Consider the following 22,235-nt stretch of genomic DNA (forward strand, 5'->3'; position numbering starts at 1 on the left):
ATCAGATTTCAGTTCCATCCCCTCACCCCTCAGTCACTGATGGTCTTCTACACTCTTGTGGGCTGCCCTTGTAGGTACACAGTAGGCTTTATGCTTCTTTTAGTGGGGTTTGGAGAGAGGCCAACTAACACAGATTAATCTATGTTTGAAGTCTCTATGGCTGTATTTTAAAAACAAGATTAACATGTACCTATGCTCTGGTAGCATAGTGGTTATAAGTTGGGCTGCAAACCGCAAGATCAGCAGTTTGAAACTACCAGCTGCTCCATGGGAGAAAAATGAGTTTTTTTGCTCCCGTAAAGATTTACAGCCTTGGAAACCCTGTACAGGGTCGCTATGAGTCGAAACCAACTCCACAGCACTTAACAACATGTTTATAGGAATACAGGAGATCGGTCTGTTAGTTGTTAGAGGAAATGTTAGCGTTAGCGTTTTTTTGTTTGTTTTTCAGCAGAAAAGTTAGTTTCTTCTAAAGCACAGTCCGCCTAGAGGATGCCGTGGACTGTAATGATGACCAAGTAAAGGGCTCCGCTGGTGGGGAACTGGAGAGGGAGTGGTGACTGATCTCTGACTGAACACTGCCTGAAGGTGTCAGATCCTTTCCTAGCTGTGCAGTTACAATCTTCTGATACACAAGATGTCGGCATCAGCCCCTGCAATCCACACGTCCCCTTCCCTCACTTACTTCAGATCACCGCCTGAGAAGCTTCCCTGACAGCATTGTTGTTATGTGCCTTCAAGTTAGTTCCAACGTAGAGTGGTTCAAGCTCACCAGCTGCTCCTCAGTAATCCTATGCAGGGTCACTATTAGTTGGAACCGACTCGATGGCACTTCACCACATGACAATGAATTAAGGAAGGAATGAAACATTTCTCAAAATGGTGAAGGCCACAGACAACCTAAAGGCGCCATTTGCTCCAGGCTACAAATGGCACCTCCTGGTCCAGGGCATTTGGCATGCTGCAGCCACTGGCTTCTCAGCATTTCATCCATGGGTGCAGCCTGGCACCCGTCTGTCCTGCTACAATGTCTATGCATTTCAGTTCCCCAACTAGAAAATCTGCATCCTACCAAGTAGAGCTGCATTCTGGGTGGTCTTGAGTGCTTTACACACAATGGGCATTCAATGAATACCTGCAGCTGATTTTCTCAGGCAGAGCAGCCCGTGACACCAGAGTTCAGATGTGGTTGCTGGGAAGGTTAAGCCCTGGACAGGTTGGTTCTTACCAGATGTGCAGTTGTTTTCATGAGAAATGAATTCTAGTGCCATGTTACTGCCCCTGAAAGCTATCAGCACACTTTGGGGCTGCAGGCCTGAGGGCTGCGAAGGGTACAAAGTTGGCAAAGGCCTGTCCATTTATGCTGAAAAAAGGCTTTTGTGACTCAGGTCAAATAAGCCTGGTAATGTAAGTGTGGCCTCATGCAAACCAGTGCTAATATGAAAAAGGAATTCTCCTGCTTGACGGTGTTTTAGTGAAATAGATGAATGTAGTTTTAAAGATTATAGGTGCTGAAGAACTTAAGTCCACTCTCAACACACACACATTAACCCCAAACCAATTGACCACGTCTAGTGTGGTGTTTTTAACTTCTCACTCTACCAGGTTACGGCCCTTCTTAATGTGGGACAGAAGTGAGGCTATGGTGATGTTAGTGCGTGGGCCTTCTAAAAGTCACTGCTACAGCTGTTTGCTGGCATCATGACACAGAACGAGGCTGTGCAGCGCCTGCCCTTTCCTTTCCCAGTCCAACAAGATTCAGCTCTGGTAGGTACTGAAGGGCCAACCACACCACACCAGCTGCCCACTGCCTTGATTTGGACTCACAGCCACTCTATAGGGCAGGGTTTCTAAGGCTGGTAAGTCTGTACAGAATCAGACTGCCACATCATCTTTCTCCCGCAGAACAGCTAGTGGGACTGAACTGCTGACTTTTCCCTTAGCAGCGGAATGCTTAACCAGTGCACCACCAGGGCGCCTTTTTGTACAAAGGATCCGACAATCTGTAGAGTCCATTGGGACTCACAGCAACCCTAGAGCAGAGTAGAACTGCTCCAGCCAGCAGCCCACCATGCCATCAAGACAGCACACTTGCGTGGTGGTTGATTGGGGAGGTGAAAAGAGTGGGGTGGGAGAACTCCAAGGGTCTCCTCTGCACCCAGCGTGTGTCTTGACGGATGCTCAGTAACCACCTCAGACAACAGGGCTGCTCGGTGCGGGCTCCAGCCCAACGAGATCATTTCATCCTTCTGGGCCCAAGACAGCATCACAGCAAAACGGATGCAACCAGGTGGCCCTGAGGATGGAACATCTGAAAAATGAAGTCCTTTAGATTCTTCATTTCCTAATCTGCCTCCAAGAGGCCCAAGGCAGACCAACTAGTTGGACTGGGAATGTTTATAGTAACCTTCATCTGAAACAAGTTTATTTTTGAGCCTTTTTGTGGACAAGTCAGTTAGCAAGTCCTATATGTTTGTGAAGTATATTTAAAATTCACAAACTGATATATTAATGGCCCACAAGGACAAAGTGGAATGATGCAGAATCAAGAAGCAGTTTCTGGTGACCGTCCCCACTTGGTTCTTCTCACTCCCTAACCCATCACTGCTGCCCACGTCTCTGCAGTAGCTCTAACCTGTCTCCAGAGCATCCAGTATGGTATTCCCAAGCGTTGACAGGGGCCTCCCTCCTCTATTGGCATTTTAGAGACAATGAGTCTAAAATGAACTTCTCTTCTTACCTACAGCAGTAGCTTCTAGCATTAAATTCCTCCAATACTGCTAGTGTTTACTAGTTCAGCAGCCATCTGAGTGCCTGCATTGTAGCAGATGTAAAAAGAATGTGGCACAGCCCTGTCTAGTGGGGAGAAGACAAGTGGCAAGAGTCCGTGTACCTCTAGCAAGTGCTATGGAGCCTGGGGCCAACAGTTAGGTGACTGCAAGGCAAGATTGGTGATTAGAATGCACTTGGTGGCTCTGTGGGAGAGTGAGTTGGTGACTTGCTCCTGTGGACTGCACCCCAGAAAACCCTAGGGAACAATTCTGCTCGGTCACAGGAGTCACTATGAGCTGAAGACAGCACCTATTAAGTGCTGGTCACCTAACTGGCCGCAGCCCATTCCATCTAGCAGTCAGTGGTGACAGGACAGAGGAGGCGCTGTGCAATGGAATCTTCATATTGTTCTCAAGTAATGTCTTTGGATTCTCCTTGGCTCCTCACCAAGAATCGTTTTCTTGTATGTTTGGTTAGTTCCCACAGGGGCACATAGCAACTAGCAAATACTTGATGTTTAGGGCAAGGAATCACTTACCCAAGTACCTAAATAACAAGCACCTGTGTCTCTATAGCCACAGGCTCCACCCCTTCCTATGTGGCCTTGTTCTGAAGAAGTCTGTATTTAGCGTCTTCTTATCCCCCGAAAGAAAGTCCCCATGGCAGAGATTCTATTGACAGCTTCTTAGTTTAAGCGGTCCTGCTACACCTGCCTCATCTCTGTTGCAAACACTCAGTACTGACCACTTGGTTCTGCTCTAAGAACTTTCTGTGTTCAGCCTTCACAACAACCCTATGTGGCTGCATGATTGTTATCTTTCCACTTCACACAAGTACACAAGGCTCGGCAGCTGCCCGTGGTCAAGGAGCTAGTTATGTGTCAGCCTGTGGGGTACTGAATTATCTAACGTCTCTTCAAGCCTTAGTCTGTAACTCCCACCAAACAACACTGATGCCCTGCTAGACCTGGGCAAAAGGTGCGAGAAGATACTGATAGATTTTCTTGTTAAGTGACACTGTTCTGACTCTTAGAGACCTTGTACAGGACTTCCAAGGAGTGGCTGGTGGGTCTGAACCACTGATTAACAGTGATTAATTAGTGATTAACAGTCCAGTCCTTATCCTACAGCACCACACCAGAACTGTGATAGGATGTTTGCAGAGTTAATTGTCAATTGTAAAAACTTGAAACACTAGAATGGGTTTAAAATGAGCCATCTCAGAAGCAGGAGCGGGGAATCACATTGCTATCAAAGCAGGGCCAGGAGTGGAGCACATCCTTTGGACCCTGAGATCTCTGTGCAGTGAACTTCCTTGACCCAGGGACAGAAAGCTGTCACAACAGACGAGCAGCAGAGGAGGAGCAGCAGCAGCAGAACCAAGAACCAGAGCCTGAGATAAGAGCAATGGATCACCACGGCACTAGAGCTGAGTGCCTTCAAGCTGAGGCTTGTGGTGGAGTGCTGTGTCCTGTGGGCACCTAGAAGGAGCTGACTGAGCATTTCTGACCCTGAATTGTAAGTAACCTGGTAACTTCTCTGATAACCCCATACCTGTGAATGTGCCGTCAAAGATAGCAGTGGGAGAGATGCTTGAGTGTGGTGTCAGAAAGCATGGTGTGGGAGGGGTGGGTGGGCTTTATTTTCTACATAGCCACACTCCAGAGCCTGTGCTCTTAGCCACTCTGCTCATCCTTCCAATTCCGGGTGGTGGTCACAGAACACTGGTCTCCAGCACTCCAGAACAGAATAGGTAAGTACAACATTGGGGCATTTCATCCCAAAACAAGAGGAAAGTACTCACCAAACTACCAAAAGGAGAGAGCTGCCATTTATTTGGGTTTGTGCCCTCTCATCCAAGTGCCAGCTGATCTCTAAGCAAGCATCAAACCCCAGAGCTCATTAACACCAGTGTGAGCGTCAATAAGGTGAACATTACAATGATGCACAATTACATTCTAATAATTCAATGCCTAAGAGCCCAGTAAAACAACTGCAAAGGCCCAGGATGATCACAGTATGCAAATGCACTAGGAAAATCATTACCTACTTAGGCCCCTTCATTTTGGTGAGTTTAACAGGAGAAGAATGATCCATGCTACAAGACGAGATTTCATTTTCCAGCTGTAGTAACCAGGAGCATAAAAGCTTGAATCTGTCCCAATAGCTTCTAAAAGATTTTCCCCATAGTGTCAGAGGCAAAAATAATGAAATCTTGCAAATGTACAGTTAATGGGACCCTAGTGGACACTAACTTCAAAAATGCCTGGTCTATAGGCCATTAAAGGCTTGATTCTAGTTTCTGCACTGTTCCTGTTAATAACAATGTCTAATTAAAACATCTGTAAAATACTGATAGTTTTAATTTTACATAAAATTTCCAAAACAACTGTTACACAGTATAATCAGTATCTGCAATGAATTGGTTATTAATGGAAATATTATTTTAAATGAAAATCAGGCTCTAAATTTAACTCAGTCATCTCTGGCTAATGAGGAGAAAAGAAGTCACCCGTGCTGGGAATAATGCCGAAGACAATCTCGTTTTCAACATCCGCTAAAGCAGATTCACTCAATCACTTGGGCTAAAGGACAATTTGCTTTGAGGTTTTAGCTTTCTACTCCACACAAGTGATGGATTTCACAGTTGAACTCAATATTAAAACTAGAGCTTAATGCACCTTTTGACGCATGACTTTTAGAGTTGAAAAAACCCAAAAAAACATCATTCAACTGTAGTCACCATCAGATTCTCGCCATCGCCACTTCCCAGTGACTGAGAAAGCAGAGAATACCATTCCCTGCAGCAGACATTCTCACCCAGCCCTGCCAAACAGGATGAATATTTTAAAGGAATGGCACAAAATCTCAGCTTTCCCTTTCTTTGGGTACCATCTTCTTTTACAAAATAAAACAAAAGGGATTAGCAAGACTCAGTGGCTGGCTGCAACTCAGTGCTTCCTTTCTAATGAATGCACAGTAGCCTGCAGAGCAAGAGCAGCGACAGGGAAGGGATTCATTCTGGACCAGGCCAGGCAGGGTCTCCAGCTGCTTCAGGTTCGCATCATGGTTCACAGCAGATGCTGCAGAATGTGGTCCACGGCGTGGGGAAAGCTCTCACAAGTCAGGTAAGGAGGTGGATTAATTTTTGTTTCATCTGCTGCTCGATACTTCCCTGGAATAAAAGGAAAGGCGTGAAACAAGGCTAGCTAGACTGCTAATCACACCCCCAACACACACACACATACAGAGTCCAGTCAGTAGAGGCCCACCCTAACAATCATTAGAGAACAGGGGCTCAGCATTTCCCTGAACACCTTTTACTGACGCTTCACTATACACTGAGACAATTCAAAGAGCTGTCACATACAGTGGGTCCCAGGTCCTCTGGTCTTAGACAATGAAGTCTCAGACATTGGCTAAGGTTCCCTTCAAATCACGCAGCTGATGAAATCATTTTCTTCCTCTACTAGCCCTAAAGACAAGGGTAGTGATTAAATCAATGCTCTGGCTCCAGAGGGCAGAGGTCTCGTCTGCTCCTGAAGGTGACTGAACAGCATGTGTTGCTGCCCATGGGGACCCAGTGATGGATGGCAGATGGTTCACCGACTCAGGCCATGCCTGCCAGGCCACACAGCAGGGTGCTCAATGACAGGCACACTGCCCAACTCTCCAACCTCTGAAATCAGGAGAGCCTGCTGTTCCTCTGGCCTGGCATACTTGGAGCACCCCACCCAGCTCAGGAACCAGTCCACACTGGTCAGCACGAGCTTCTGAAAATGAAAATCCGATGGTGCCTGGTTCCTACTTAAACAGCACTGTAAGATAAGCATTGGACTGCTGCTTGTTCTTTGGAAACTCCATCTAGGGTTGAGTTGGAACCTACTCAACAGCACTTAACAATAACAAAAATGGAATGGGGAGTCCAGGTGTGGTGCTGAAGGATAAGCACTGGGTTGCTAACCTTAAGGTTGGTGGTTCAAACCCACCAGCCACTCCCTGGAAACCCTATGCCAGATTTCTATTAGTCAGAACTGGCTTGATGGCCCTTAACTACAACAAATCATATGGTGAAATCCTGGTGTAGTGCTGTAAGATAAACAGTGGACTGCTAACCTCCAAAACCACTGGCAGTTCAAAGCCACTGGCCACTCCCTGGAAGCCCTATACAAGGCTGCTATGAGTTGGAACCAACTCAATGGCACTTACCAATTGAACAGCTGGTACTGGATTTGGGTTTTTGGGTGAATGGGTACCAAAAGGAGCCTGGTGGTGCTGTGTGTTAGGCACTGGGCTGCTGGCCAAAGGGCTAGTGGTTCAAAACTACTCTATGGGAGAAAGATGAGTCTGTCTTGTCAAGATTTACAGTCTGGGAAACCCTATATAAGGTCTCTGAGTCAGAGTTGACTTGATGGCAGTGGATTAGGTTTTTAGCTTTGGAATGGGTACCAAGAAACCCTGGTGGCAGAGTTGCTAACTGAAAGGCTGATGGTTTGAAGTCCAAACTTTGAACCTACCAGTCACTGCAGCTGGCAGACTGAGTAAAGATTTGCAGCCTCGGAAGAAAGGCCTGGCTGGCGATGTGCTTTTGGAAGGTCACAGTCTTGAAAGTGTATTGCCAAGTCTTTCTTCCACCGAGCTGCTGGGTGGGTCTGAACTGATGCAATGGGATAAGCATTGGACTGCAACCACCAACCTTGAGGTTCAAACCCACTAGCTGCTCCTTGAGAACCCTATACAGGGTCACTGTGAGCTGGAACTGACTTGACAACACTTACCCACCACCACCACCTGTAGGTTAGTAGCTGGGCACAACCAACCATTAACGTCTCATGGGGACCTAGGCGTGAGGACCTGTACGTGCTTTTGTTTAGTCTGAACCTGCAAGTGGATTGAATGAAAGTGTCCGGTGGACTGCCATTCCTTTAAGTCAGTGGGGATTCCTGAGCCGCCTTGTGTGGAAGAGGCTGACACACAAGATACATACCAGTTTTGACTAAGATGCCCAGCATTCCGACATTCTGAGCGCCACCAACATCATCCCTGCAATCCTAGCAAAGCAGAAAGCATGCATTTAGTCCAGTGTCTTCAGTCAGCTTATCAAAACGAATCCCTATCAACTGATGTCACTTTGTAGGCTGGGATGGTCAACTGAGATCTCATGTTTTCTAAAATAGAAAAGAGGACAGCTAAAATGTGTGAGCCCACATGGAATGCTCTGAGGATGCATACCCAGTTTGGAGAGGTAAGCCTCACAGAGGTGAAAGTATACAACTGAGTACCAGTCCTAGTAACTAATCACATGGAGTAGAGTCACAACTCGGCATGCTTTAGCACATGTGCATACAGCCACTCCTGTCTTCATAGCATGGAAATCAGCATCCTTTCCATTTGGCAGCTTTTAAGGTGAGAGTCGACTGCTGTCAGTGAATGACATTATTTCAGAAGAGAATTTTTCTGCTGCCCATGTAATCTACTGTGAAATCTACTTTCAATCCTAATCATCCCTAACAGGAGAACGTTTACTCACAGGCTGTGACTCTGATGTTCACGTCACACTCAAAAGTAATTGGCAGATCAGCTTAAAAAGGGCACCCCTTTTCCAATTCGTACTTAGAGTGGGGTAGACTGTGATGATATATGCGCATTAACCAAAAACCAAGGACTGGAAGAAAAAACAAGGAAAGCAAGCCTGCTATCATATGACTGATTTGTAAGCAGGGTTCATATAATTCTCATTCAACAACAGCCCTTGGAAATGAGTTTTAGAAGGTCAAAATCTTCATTCAAGAGATCACTAATTCGGATCTAATGTAAAACCTTTTCTGTGACATCTAAGCTTGCCCTGTTGAAGAAGTGGGAACAGGGAGAAGAAAAGAGGAAGGAGGGCAGGGTAGATGAGGACAGGCTGGTAGAAACCTGCCACTCTCTGGGATAACATGCAGCCTTCCATGCCCACCCCACCCCCACCTACCCCAATGCCAGTGTCTCCCAGGATGGAGGAAATCTCAAGTCTCCAGGTTCAGGTAACCATTTCTTCAAATAAGCATTTGCTCAGAAAAGTTAGTCTTCGAAGAGGAAAAGTTGTGGCTGAAAAGGTAGTTTCTCAAAATGCTATCCAGTTCAATGGTCACTCTCTTGGGTTTTAGGTGAATGGATACAGAAGTGGAAGACTAAGTCAGAAGGACATAAACCACTCCCCCACTTACAAGGAAGTGAGGCATCTGCTATCCCTGTTAGAGTGAGTCAGGAGCCCCGAGTTCTACCTGCAGCTGTACCACTTCTCAGCTCCGGAATTCAGGCACAGAGATGTACTTCTTTGTGCTTCAGTTTCCCTATCAGGACAATGAGGAGTTTGGATGAGCCCCTCTGGACTGTCCCTTCCAGTCTAACACACTGCCATCTGAAAACTGAACAACAATCCTTGCCACCTGTGTACCACGAGACAGTGGGCTGGCTTTCCAGGTCTGTTCTCCTGACGGCACATGTGCAAACAATGCTAACTCTGCCAAGTGTACCGGGGTAAGCTCACAACCAGAGGCAACCAGCTGGGCCTTCAATGGTTCTAGGCCCCACTCTGCCACTCAGAAGGCTGAGAAGACTGGCAGCTTTAACTACCTGTGAAGACTGGCAGCTTAAACTACCTGTGGCACAGTGACTAGGAAGTTCTTACATAAACCAAACCGTAAGAAAAAAGAAGTGGTAATAGGGGAGTTCTTAAATATAGGCTATTTTCAGCGTATTATTTTTAAAATTTAGATTTATGTAGGAGTTTTCTTCAAAAGACAAAACACGGAACTGACTTGCAGTATAAACGGTCTCCTGACAAAAGACATCACACTATGGAGAAATGTCAGAAGTCCTCACAATCTCAGCTGGTTACGAGACCAGGACTAAACCTCTTCATCTACAAGAGAACTCGTGCTTTCTGTGACTTCTCATTCCCATCTGGTGCCACTAGTAACAGAAAGTGACTTTTCTCAGAGCAGTGCTTCAGGGTGGCCCCTCCCGGGATGACTCACATCGCCTATCATGACGGCCTCCTGGGGTTCACAGCCGGTGCCCCGCAAGGCCTCCAAGAAGAACGTCTTCTCGGGTTTTCCCACCACTGTAGCTTTGGTGTCGGTGGCATACTCTAGGCCAGCCACGAATGGTCCAGGCCCCATGGCAAGGCCGTCCTTTCTCTTGTAATACCTGGCTTTGTGAATAGCTATAAGAGGCGCGCCATCCAGGAGTAACCTGAGAGACCAAGCAAAGGGAAACTGGCATAAAGCAAAGAATGTCAGATTTACAAAGTGGTTTTATTCACAGTCACAGAAACAAACAGTTTCTTATTAACTTTTAATGACTTGCTGTCTTCTAATGAATTCACAAAGAACGGCTGGGAATTACACTCGGATTCACTCAAGAAAGGTGATAGATTATTAAATTTGGATTGCTTCAACCTTTTACCTTCAGAGGTTTTACACATTTTACCTAAATCACTGGGGAAAGGAAATTAAGAGAACTGAAGCTAAATAAGACACTCAAGGGAAGCCTCTTAACTTAATGAAACGAGTTGTTCCTACCTCCCCTGACTGAAGTGGGAGGCTCTTGAGCCTTTCACAAGACTTTACAATTGCTGTTGCAGTGACGCATACATAAAGCTACTTCCTAAAACATCCAAATCTTGGTTTCTTTGACTCCAGAACTTGTTTGTTTTTAGCTTAGAAACTCAATAGAGAGTTTTACAGAGAGTTTCTGCTTGTTTTCCAACCTCCTGACTAATTTCAATATATTTTGCAAATCACGCCATCTTCCACCAAGCAGGGCTTAAGAGAGAGCGTGATGATGGCAAGCCCGCGTGACAGAGTGGAGCTGCCCCGTAGGGTTTCCTTGGCTGTCATCTTGATGGGAGCAGATCGCTGGTCTTTCTCCCGTGGTGCTAATGGGTGGGTTTGAACCACTAACTTTTCAGTTAGCAGTTTTTGGTCTCTCCGATGTTTGCACTTTCAGGGCGCCTTATTCTCATCTAGCACAACCAACCCTCTCATACCAAAAAAGCATACAGAATTTTCCCATTAGTGTGATCACCAAACTCTACATATAGCAAAAGATCCATATTAGGACTCAAGCAAACAGATCTGTGAGAGTGGTGTGGTGTGGTGTGGAAAAGGCCTCGGACCTCCTCCAACTTCCCTAGTGGGGGAGAGAGTCACCTTCAGTATCAGCCCAAGGCTGATCCCTGAGGTGGAGGTACCTCCCATGTGCCTCCACCCTCCAACCGTTTAACTAATTCTGATACCCTCCCATGGCACTCTACTTCTGTGTCTGGTTCAGGGATTCACTGCATTGGCCACACTCAAGAGTTATGGGGTGTTATGAATTGAACTGTGTCCCCTGACCTGGCCTTGGTGGGGCCATGGTTCTCAGTATGAAGTAATTATCCTCCATTTGTGATCTGGTATAATTATCCTATGTGTTATAAATCCTCACCTCTAAGACACTACTAAGGAGCTCTGGTAGCGTAGTGGTTATGAATCGGGCTGCGAACCGCAAAGTCACTAGTTCAAAACTACCAGCTGCTCTGCAGGAGAGAGATGAGGCTTTCTGCTCCCACAAAGACTTATAGCCTCGGAAACCCTGTTCAGGGTCGCTATGGGTCAGAACCGACTCAATGGCACTTAACAACAACAACAACAAGAGACTACTGGGAGTTCTGGTGTGGCGTTGTGGGCTAATGAGCCAGAATGGGAAGCCGTTTAAACTGCAAGGTCAGTGGTTCAAGCTCACCAGTCACTCCTTGGAAACCCTATGCAGGTTCGCTATGGGTCGGAACCAACTCGATGGCACTTAACAACAAGAACAAGAAACTACTGAGGCAGGATTACAGCAGTTATGTTAATGAGGTGAGAATGCAGTCTACAGGATTAAACAGTATTGTTAGTCAAGCTCTGTTGAGAAATACAGGGATTAACAAGTGAGCAGGATCAGAAGGACCTGACTACCACCAAGAAAGAACAACCAAGCAGGCAACTAAGACATTGGGGACCTAACATGGTGTGATAAAGGCACAAAGTGACTGACTTACAAGTTTTCAAGACGGAGTTTAGTTTCAGAGTGTGTGAAGGAAGGTAGAATCCCCACAAGATAGTTTTCATCTTGTCTAGACAGGTCTGGGGAAAGGGAGCTGGGGATAAGATTCTTAAGATTCAATAGTGAGTAATTGTTATCATGACTAATTGAGACTGTCACAACTGTAAAAGTAGAAGTTTTGTAACAAAAAGGCAAGGCAGGGGGGAGTAGTTAATCTTACAGTTCAGGAACAGAGGGCCCTAGGACCATCAAGGAACAAGAGCACAAGCAGAATGTGGGACCCTATCCAGAGAAGCAGAGACACTAGAGATGGAGGTCTGCAGAGATGACAAGAGAGAGAGCAGCTGAGGACTCTAGACTCATGGAAAGAGAAAGGCAGCAGGCTTGCAGAATGTGCCCTTTGACTGTTTAAATGATTATATATTTCTCAGTGTTTTGGTGTGCATGCCACCCCTCCACCCCCCAAAAAAACAAAAAAAAAAACCCAGAAGGAATAGAGGATGATGATGCAGGGAAGGGATTGTAATCATTGCAATGAAATGATGAGTGTAAAACCGATGTCCTCCCACGTAAACTATCACTCAGTTCACAATAAAAACATTTAAAAAAGAGTGAGGAACAGCCAGGAATGGAGCATATCGTTTGGACCCAGGCTCCTTGCACTGTGAGGCTCCCTAGATCCAGAGGAAGCCTGATGCCAAGACACATGGAGATTTCCAAGGAATGCTGGCCCACAGATGCTGAAGAGTCAAGGACCTTTCTCTTCAACAGTGAGAGTGTAAGTTTCTGTCTGGGTATTTCTGTTATAGGAGCGCTCCAAAAGTAAGGCATGGCATTTGTTAGGGAAGTAACAGGTTACAATTCAGGATCAGGAGTGCCTCAGGACACAGTTTTTCTATCACCACAGCTGTGCCCAGAGGCAGGCCTCTCTTCTCTGGCTGCTGGGTTCCTCAGTTCCATCTCTGTCCTGCTTGGACAAGTGTTACAAAGTTCTTTAGCCCTGCTACTAATAAATCCTCAATTTCTCAGAAAGCCTCTTGCCCCCAGCTATTTCGCTCTGTGGAACAGCACACTCACTGTAACCACCCTGTTACTTTTCAAGAAGACCACTAGCACCATTTTGTGCTGGTCTTCTGGTTCTGCTGCTACTATTTCTCGCTATCTCGGCCCATCTCTGCTGTTACAACTCTTGTCTCCTGGATATAAAAGCTTCTCAGCGCAGGGATCCTGAGTCCAAAGGACATGCTCTGCTCCCATCTCTTCTAGGTAGTAGTGAGTGAGGTCTACTCTCTTTTCTGGGATTGGCTTTCTCTTAAGCCACATGGATGGCAAAATGAACCAATCCCCTCATTAGGGCCCATGCACCTTATATGTATCACTGGCAACCTGTCTAATCCCTTTGGTGGGTCACAAACACTTGATTTGCCTAGGCTCTTCAATTATTTGATGGGGGTTACAAAAATGGCTAGGAAGGCTACATAAAAGTGACCCATTATACTGAAAACATAAATCCAAAACCACCATGAGTTTCTCAATATGTACTCCCTACCCTATGCCCCAAACCCTGCCATCTATCCCAACAGGACAGCTTTTAGTCACTCAGCACTCAGCAGAATACTATGCACATATTCTTATTTAATAGAATATGGGACACTACATGCTTCTTAAACAGCTTTTAACCAATGTAATAAATGATCTCACTAGCTTAATTTACTTTAAGTCATCTACTTAGTTAAAATATTTAGTATGTCCATCGAGGAAGAATTCATCACATCTTACCCTTCACAATTATGAGTAATTAAGCGCTCTACTATGAAGCTGCTAAATTATTCTTGTCAGTGGGTATGAAAATGCCTTCCTGTGGGAGATGCAGAATTCAGACATTCAGGATTAAATATTTTATTAAGTAAAAACCAATCTTGGACGATTACAGAGCCTTACTGTTAGTTACTACAAATTGCTCACAGTGCAGGGCAGGCCCTTCAGATTTATTCACTAATATTAATACAAATTCACTTCTTAAAGCAGATCTTGAAATCCAACTGTTAGGAAACCTGGTGCAGACACTGTTGGCCTTGATGGACCACAGCTGGTAGCAATGAAATAGTAACGGGTGATTGATCTCTCTCCTTTTGTCACCCCACCCCCAGCCCCATTTGTTTGCTAACTCTACCTCGGAACTGGAATTCTTTATGCAACAGACCTCAAAATTGCTTTCCACTTATACAGCTAAACTAAAAACTCATTTGATTTAGCTTTGTTAATATTTTATTATATATTAACTGGGGCTAAGACTGATGAGCTTGATTGATGTATGTACTTAATTCCCAGGCAGTACTTTAGTGCCTTCCCGGGAAGGGCTGCGACTGTGGGTTCCTCTCCATTTCTCTAAGTGGGAACTAGTTCTCCCCGAGGCTGGAGAAGATTCACATTTCTCAGGGAAGTGGCTGCTACGTCTGTCATTCTTTGCACAGTACAAGCTTTACTGACTCCTTGAAGAGCCAAGGCATTTTCAGGATGGACAGAAGAGTAAACATGTTCTAGGAAAAAGATTAAAAAGATCTTTTCTATTTAAATGTATCTTTTAAATATATAAAAACAGTACTAGAAATGATTTCATACTTTCTAGACAGGACAACAAATGGTTGTTTTGTAATTCAAATGAATACATGAACAGGAAATCTAAGAGTGTTCTAATCATAAGCCCACTGAAGTACAAAAAGATAGGAACAAAAGGCACAAAGAACAAACATCTCCGGCTGTTAATTTTATGTGGGCAAGTTAAAAACCTGGCCAATGGGCATGGCTATCATATAATACTCTCAGGCAGAGCAGTGAGAGACGAAATTCTAGGAGCTAACTTATACTCAGCACCACAAAACATTTTCGAAAGGGACCTTAAGGATCAACACAGTCTGTTTCACAAATGAGGCAACTGTCCAGAGATGTTGGCAGAAATCAATGGCACCACCAAGAAAAGCCAGGGCCAGCACTGGAACTCAGCATTTCTGATAATCTAGTGCTCTTTCTAGATCAACTCTTTACTATTTCACTGAAGATGGCGCAGGTAGACAGGAAGCCACACTGCCAGACACGTCCCACGTGGACAACCTCAAACCAGTGAGTCCCTCGTATGCCACTTCCCACTCGTTTCTCCTTGGGTTGTTCCCATCTTAATAAAGTCATCCACTTGCTCAAGCCTAAAAATTTGTTAACATCTGTATTTCTCACTTTCCTACCTCCCCCTCCCCAACATCTCTATCATTAGCAAATCCAATACATTCTAATTCCAAAACAAAATGAAAAGATCTTAAAACTGTCCTGCCATCAACTTGAATGTTCTAGTTCTGTGCAATCACTTCTATAATAATCTTCTAACAGGTCTTCCTGCTTTGTACACTTGCCCTATTTTCCCAATCCATTGTACAGTCAACTGTTGTTAAATATATTGTTGAGTCAGTTCTGACTCATAGTAATCCTATATATAGGGTTTCTAAGGAGCAGTTGGTGGATTTGAACCATCAACTTTGCAGTTAGTTGTCCAGCACTTATCCTACAGTGCCACACTAGGACTCCTGTATAGGCAATAGCAGAGCCATGGAATTATGTCCCTCCCCTACTTAGTACCCCTTGATAGCTTTTCACTGCAAATGGTATAAACTCAAAAATCCACCCTCAGTAACCAAGACACTGCCCTCTCTGCCCGCCCCTACATCTCTAGTCCCATCTCAAGACATCCTTACTGACTGTTCCAGACACACAGCAATTGGATCGCTGTTTCCAAAACAAACTCTTGGCTGCTGTAGTCCCCACATGTGTGCCCTCCATTGGAAACAATGCTCCCCTACTACTTTCTTTCCACATGGCCACCTCCTCCTTCAGGACTCCACTTAAATGTCAGCACCTCAGACAAGCCACGCCCAGACTCCTGACTTAAAGTGGACTTCCTCCTCACATTTCATTTTTATCTCATCTGGCACGGATTGAGCTGTGTCCCCCCCAAGTATGTGCCAACTTGGCTGCTGAGCTATGGTTCTCAGTGGCTTCACAGTTACATAATGATGTAATCTGGCAGCTATGGAATGATGCAATCACCCCCATGATGTGCTGGAATGTGATCAACCATTAAATTGGAAGGGTGGGATGCACAGCCTCAATGATGCCTGGGACCTCCCTTGGAATGCGGCCTGCAGCACCTTTTATCTTACAAGAGGTAAGAGGAGAGAAAAGCCAGCAAAAAGAGGGGGATCTCAGTACCACCAAGAATAAGAGCCAGGAGAAGGTCCTTTAGACTTGAGAGTTGAGAACCTCCTAGACCCGAGGAAAGACTGTTGCCAAGACACAGATCTTACAGGAACGCCAGGTCCACCAATGCTGAATGGAGACCAGCACCTTCTCCCAGAGCCAACAGAGAGCAAAAGCCTTCCTGTAGGCCGGTGCCCTGCATTCTAATTTTCAGCTGTCTTATTGTGGGAGAATACATTTCCGTTTTGGAAAGTCACCTCCTGGCGGGTATTTCCATTACAGCAGCACTAGATAACTAAGAGTTGCCCCGGAGTTTTTCCTTTGTATCACTTACTGCAATTTGTAACCCTTATTGTGTTTGATCTGCCTTCCTCACCATGAGTCGTCACTATACTCAATGGTTTTACTCATCATTGTACTGCCATTTTTGGGAAAATGGTACCTCTCTCTCAGTGTTTACTAAACCCATTAATCAGCGGAGAGCCACTCTGTGTCTCTGCCTAATCTAGACAATAAAATACTCTACCCTTACTTTCTTGGGGAACAGAGATGATGCAAAACTTCTCACAAGATTTAACAGAAATAACAACTATTTTCATTTGTAAATGTAGGGCGTATGGCAACTCTTACTACTTATAACAGGGTAATGACAATGCCTTTATATTTGTGGGCCACAATTTCTTCTCAAATGAAAGTGCTGATCCAGATTTTGGCACCACTGGCACTTGGGCTGAATAATACTTTGTGTAGGGTTATCCTGGACATTGTGGGGTGTTCAGCAGCATCCCCAGCTTCCACCCACTAGGTGCCAGTAGTACCTTTTGTTGTTAGGTACTGTCAAGTCAGTCCCGACTCACAGTGACCTTATTATGCACAACAGAACGAAACACTGCTGGGTCCTGCATCATCCTCACAATTGCTGCTACACTTGAGCCCACTGCTGCCGCCACTGTGCCACTGGGGGAGGAGGGGTCATACTCGTTTTCACAGACCCTCCACTTTACCAAACATAATGTCCTTCTCCAGGGGCTGGTCCCTCCTGATAATATATACTAAGTATGAGAGACAAAGTCTGGCCACCCTGGCTTCTAAGGAGCATTCTGAGTGTACATCTTCTAGCACAGACTTGTTTGTTCTTATGGCAGTCCATGGTGGTGTTGTTAAGTGCTGTCGAGTTGGTTCCGACCCATGGCAACCCTGTATAGGGTTTCCAAGGAGCAGCTCGTGAGCTTGAACTGCTGATCTTGCAGCTCAAATGGCTTTGCAGTCTGGCGCATTAACCCACACCACCACACCAGGACTCTGGCAGTGCATGGTAGGTACTCTCAATATTATTCTCCAACACTAAAGATGACCCTATGTATTACCAAATATTCTTGGGGTGTGTGTGTAAAATCATCCCCAATTGAAAATTACTCAATTAGGTTATCACCAATATCTTAACATTTAATGTTGCTAAGTAAAATCAAGCAACCAAACCCCAAAACATACGAACCATGAAAAACAAAGGAAAACCTCATCAATATTACTTCATTGAAACCTACAGAATACCTCCAGCATCACAGACCAGTAATTCTCTCATTAAATATCGGCAAAAGTGGAACGGAACTCTAAGGCAGGGGAAGTCATTTGTTCTGCCCTGACAAGGCAGCTGCAGTTCCAGCTATCACATTATAGCAGGCTATGGCGCTGTGGATTAATGCACTGGACTGCAAAGTTGGCGGTTCAAGCTCACCAACCACTCCTTGGAAACCCTATAAAGGGCTGCTATGGGTCAGAACCAACTCGATGGCACTTAACAACAACTTTTAAGTTGATAATTTTGTATGGCCTGTGAATGGTGTTATAAATATCCAAATGGCCCTTGGCAGAAAAAAAGGTTCCCCACCTCTGCTTTAAGGATTCAATGTTCCATGTGACAGAAATCTTCTAAGAATACTATACATTTAGAGAGGAAGAGAGTATGGAAAAAAAAGACAAAAAGATTTACAACAACTGAACATTACTATTTCCAGTTTCCATTAGAAGTCAAAAACGAGTATATTTATGTAGCTTTTGACCTAATAGTAAACTGTTAAGTGCCACTGAGTCAATTCCGACCCACAGCAACTCTGTATAGAATTTCTGAGGCTTTACATGTTTGTGGGAGGGGAGCAGAAAGTCTGATCCTTCTCCTGAGAAGTGGCTGGTGGGTTCGAACTGCAGATCTTGTCGTTCACAGTCCAGTGCTTCTCATATAGAGCCACCATGTGCTAGTGATTAATAGTGAAAGAGATATTTGAAGTTTTGCCCCTGAATTCTGTAACAACAACAACAAAAAGACCCCAGTAGTCTGTGGGTTAAACACTGGGCTGCTAAACCACAAGGGTGGCGGTTCAAACCCACCAGCCACTCCTCCAAAGAAAGATGAGGCTGTCTGCTATCATACAGATTTAGTCTTAGAAATCCTACATAAAATCCACTCAATGACAATAGGTTTGGTCATTTTTTGTGTGTATTTACTAGAAAGTCTATTTGGAGTCCTGGCGTGGCGCTTCAGGATAAGTACTAGATGGCTAACTGCAAGGTCAGTGGTTCACACCTACCAGCCCAGCCATACCCTGGAAACTCTATACAAGATGGCTAGGAGTTAGAAGCAACCTGACAGCACAACAATTCCTTCTGTTTAATACTATATTGAAAAAAAATCCCACAATAATATAGAAATATAGTAAAGAAAAAGAAAAATATGAAGACTGGAACAAGAAGTAAAATTGTCCCTATTTGCAGATGACATTGTGCAATCCAGTCCACAAGACTGTACAAATTATTAGAACGGTTAAATTTAGAAAGAACATTAGATAGAAGGTTAACATACAAACAAATTTCTATGTAATAATAAAAAAAAAACAACGAAATTCAAAATACCATTTACAATAGTATCAAACCACATGAAATACAAGAATTTAACAAAACATATCTTAAGACCCATACTCCAGAACTTAAAACTACTGAGAAAATATTTTGTTTTTAAAAAACTAAATAGAGATATATTTCATTTTCATAGACTGGAAGACATCTTTATTGTTAAGATATAAATTCTCTTCAAATCTATAGATTTAATATAACATCAATCACAATCCCAGGAGGATTTCTTTTTTTGGTGAAAATTGACAACTTGATTCCAAAATTTTATAAGGAAAAGTAAAGACCCTAACACTTACCTAAAACAATCTTACAGAAGAATAAAGTTTTTCTACCAAATATTAAAATTATAAAGCTACAGTAATCAAGACAGTAGAACAACACAAGGATAAAGCCACACATACATACAAGTCACTCAAAAGACATTGCTACTAGGGTTCCAGTTTATATGCACGGTTCATTCCAAACCAAACATATTTAAACAAGTATGAGATCGGCAAATGACTGCAGATAAGTTCTCTCAATAACACATTTGTCTTAGTCTCATCTGGGTGCTTTCAAAAAAGATCTAATCAGAACATTGGCTTCTGAGGGGATCTGCTGGGCCAGTTAAATTCAAGGCTCGGATGGTTCTGGTAACTTCTATGGGCTTACCAAAGAGTAATACTGCCTGGAGTCCTGGTGTGGTGCTGTAGGATAATCACTGGACTTGCTAACAAGGTCGGGAGTTCAAACCCACTAGCCGCTCCTTAGAAACCCTATGCAGGGTTGCTGCGAGTTGGAACCAACTTGATGGCACTTAGCAACAACAATCTTGATAAATTTTTGTAACGAATACTTGATGATCACAGGGGTTTATTATGAAGTTTTAAGAAAATGGAAAACTGTTTTGGTGAGAAAAAGGCCAGGAAAACTGTGCCAAAGAATTTTTTTCCATCACAAAAATGCACCTGCTTGCTCTTCAAGGGTTACAAGAACGGTCCTAAAGAATTTTGTTGGAAAGTCATATCCCATCCACCCTATAGCCCTGACCTTATTCCTTTATACTTCTTTTTTGTTCCCCAAACTCAAAGAACATTTAAAAGGAACATGATTTGAGTCCGTCAAGGATGCTAAAATTGCCATTTTGGCATGGTACAAATCAAAGAGAACAAAATTCTTCAGGGAAGGGTTGGAGAGATGGAAACACCACCTTCAGAAGTGTTTAGATTTCCATGATTTTGTAACAATACTTTCTGACTTATTTTTGTACTTACCCTATAACTCTGGTAGCATAGTGATTACGAGTCGGGCTGCCCAACTGCCAAGGTCAGCAGTTTGAAACTACCAGCAGTTCCATGGGAGAAAGACGAGGCGTTCTTTACCATAAAGATTTACAGCCTCGGAAACCCTGTACAGGGTCACTATGAGTCGGAACCGACTCCACAGTATTTAACAACAACAACAACAACCCTATTACCCCAGCAATTTCACCTGAAACTAAATTAGAGTTTCAAGAGTTGATTGATGATAAAAAAAATCTCCCCAAATTAAAAACCAAGAGTAGTTAGTAACCCTCATGGCAAACTGAATTCAGTACTCCATGATTTTCAGTTTCGCACATAAAGTTCCTCTCCTGTATATATAATTGTATGTTTTCAATAACAAGGTCTTTGTAAGTCTTAAACAATTCCTCATCCCCACACTGTTTTATTTTATAGTCTGGACTTTAATTAAGAAGACTGGGTAGCAGGCAGTCCTTTCAAATTGGAAACATTTTTAATTTGAACTTTGTTGCAACCCTGCTCTGGAATTACTCATGCCCAAGGCTCTAACTACTTAGAAATGATACAAGAATTACAGTACAAATGCAGTACAAAGGAGGCCATTATTGCAATTTTTTTCCTCTTCCCTTCTCTTCTTCCCTTTTGATTGAAATTGAAAACAATGAAGCAGTTCAATTAAAAAAATTTTCTTAAGGAGATGGAGAAGGAAAGCAATCCAATAGAAATGGTTTATTGTGGTAAGAATCTCTTTTCACCTGGAAAACAAACAAAATACTAATCTCTACATTTTAGTGAGTACATACAAACACATCTCTAAGATCTTTGGAGGATTTTCATCCTCTATAACAATTATGGAGTCCTGGTGTGGCGCTGTAGGATAAGCACCGGATTGCTAACCATAAGTTTGGTGGTTCAAACCCACCAACTGCTCCTTGAAAACCCTATGCAGGGTTGCTATGAGTTGGAACCAACTCAACAACACTTAATAACAACAACAACCTAACAATAAGAAATAAGTTCAAAATATTATTTCCTTAAACAGACTTTACCTATACCTTTAAATTGGAAAGTTGGGACATCATTTACTTGTTGTAACAATATTTCCACCACTAGTCTGTCAGCTGGTGACTGTGGTGCTGGACATTATGCCACCACTATTTCAAACAGCAGGAGGGTGACCATGGTGGACAAGTTGAGCCCCTCAGACTGGAAGGCACTGAAACTATGACTGGAGAAGAACAAAGCAGAGTTAACCTTAATGATGTGGACAGAGTAAAACTTTTGGGACCCTTATTTGCTGATGTGGCACAACTCAAAATGAGAAGAAACCACTGCAAACATCCATTAATAATCAGAATGTGCAATGTACGAGGTCTGAAGCTTAAGAAAACTGCAAGATGTAAAAAATGAAGGGCAACACTTGAAAGTATATTTCCTAGGCATTCATGAGCTATAAGGGACTGGTCCTGGCCATTCGGAAACAGACTATCTTAAGGTCCACTATGCTGGGAATGAAATATCCAAGAGGAACAGCATCACATTCATTGTCAAAAAGAACATTTCAAGATCTATCCTCACGTACAATGCTGTCAGTGATAGGATAATACCCATATGCTTACAAGAAGACCAGTTAATATGACTATTCAAATTTACACCTCAGTCTAATAATACCAAATGAAGAACCTGAAGATTTTTACCAGCTCCTGTAATCTGAAATTGATCAAACATGCAACCAAAATGCAATGATAATTACTGGTGATTACAATGTAAAAAAGGAGGTGAATCAGGAGTTATCAGAATACGGCCTTGATGACAGACACTGGAGCTCACATGACAGAATTTTCCAAGTCCAACAACCTACTCAATGGAAATACCTTTTTTCACCAAGATAAACAGTGACTATAGCATTGTAGGTTAATGCACTGAACTGCAAAGTCGGTTTGAACTACAAGGTCAGCGGTTCAAGTTCACCAAC

At 43.7% G+C, this 22,235-nt stretch overlaps 1 protein-coding gene across 1 annotated transcript in view; it reads right to left on the reverse strand.

Annotated features, from left to right (window-relative positions):
- Positions 1 to 5,777: 5,777 nt before the first annotated feature.
- HDHD2 (haloacid dehalogenase-like hydrolase domain containing 2) overlaps positions 5,778 to 22,235 on the reverse strand; it is a 29,134-nt gene continuing 12,676 nt past the window's right edge. Inside the window, exons 4-6 of the mRNA XM_006835111.1 lie at positions 9,794 to 10,010; positions 7,759 to 7,822; positions 5,778 to 5,946 (exon numbers count right to left, since the gene is read on the reverse strand). Coding sequence (XP_006835174.1) covers positions 5,843 to 5,946; positions 7,759 to 7,822; positions 9,794 to 10,010 — 385 coding nt within the window. The 3' untranslated portion in view covers positions 5,778 to 5,842. The remainder of the gene's footprint in view (positions 5,947 to 7,758; positions 7,823 to 9,793; positions 10,011 to 22,235) is intronic.

The sequence above is a fragment of the Chrysochloris asiatica genome, unplaced genomic scaffold (assembly GCF_000296735.1).
Source record: "Chrysochloris asiatica unplaced genomic scaffold, ChrAsi1.0 scaffold00015, whole genome shotgun sequence".
In the NCBI taxonomy this organism is placed as follows: domain Eukaryota; kingdom Metazoa; phylum Chordata; class Mammalia; order Afrosoricida; family Chrysochloridae; genus Chrysochloris; species Chrysochloris asiatica.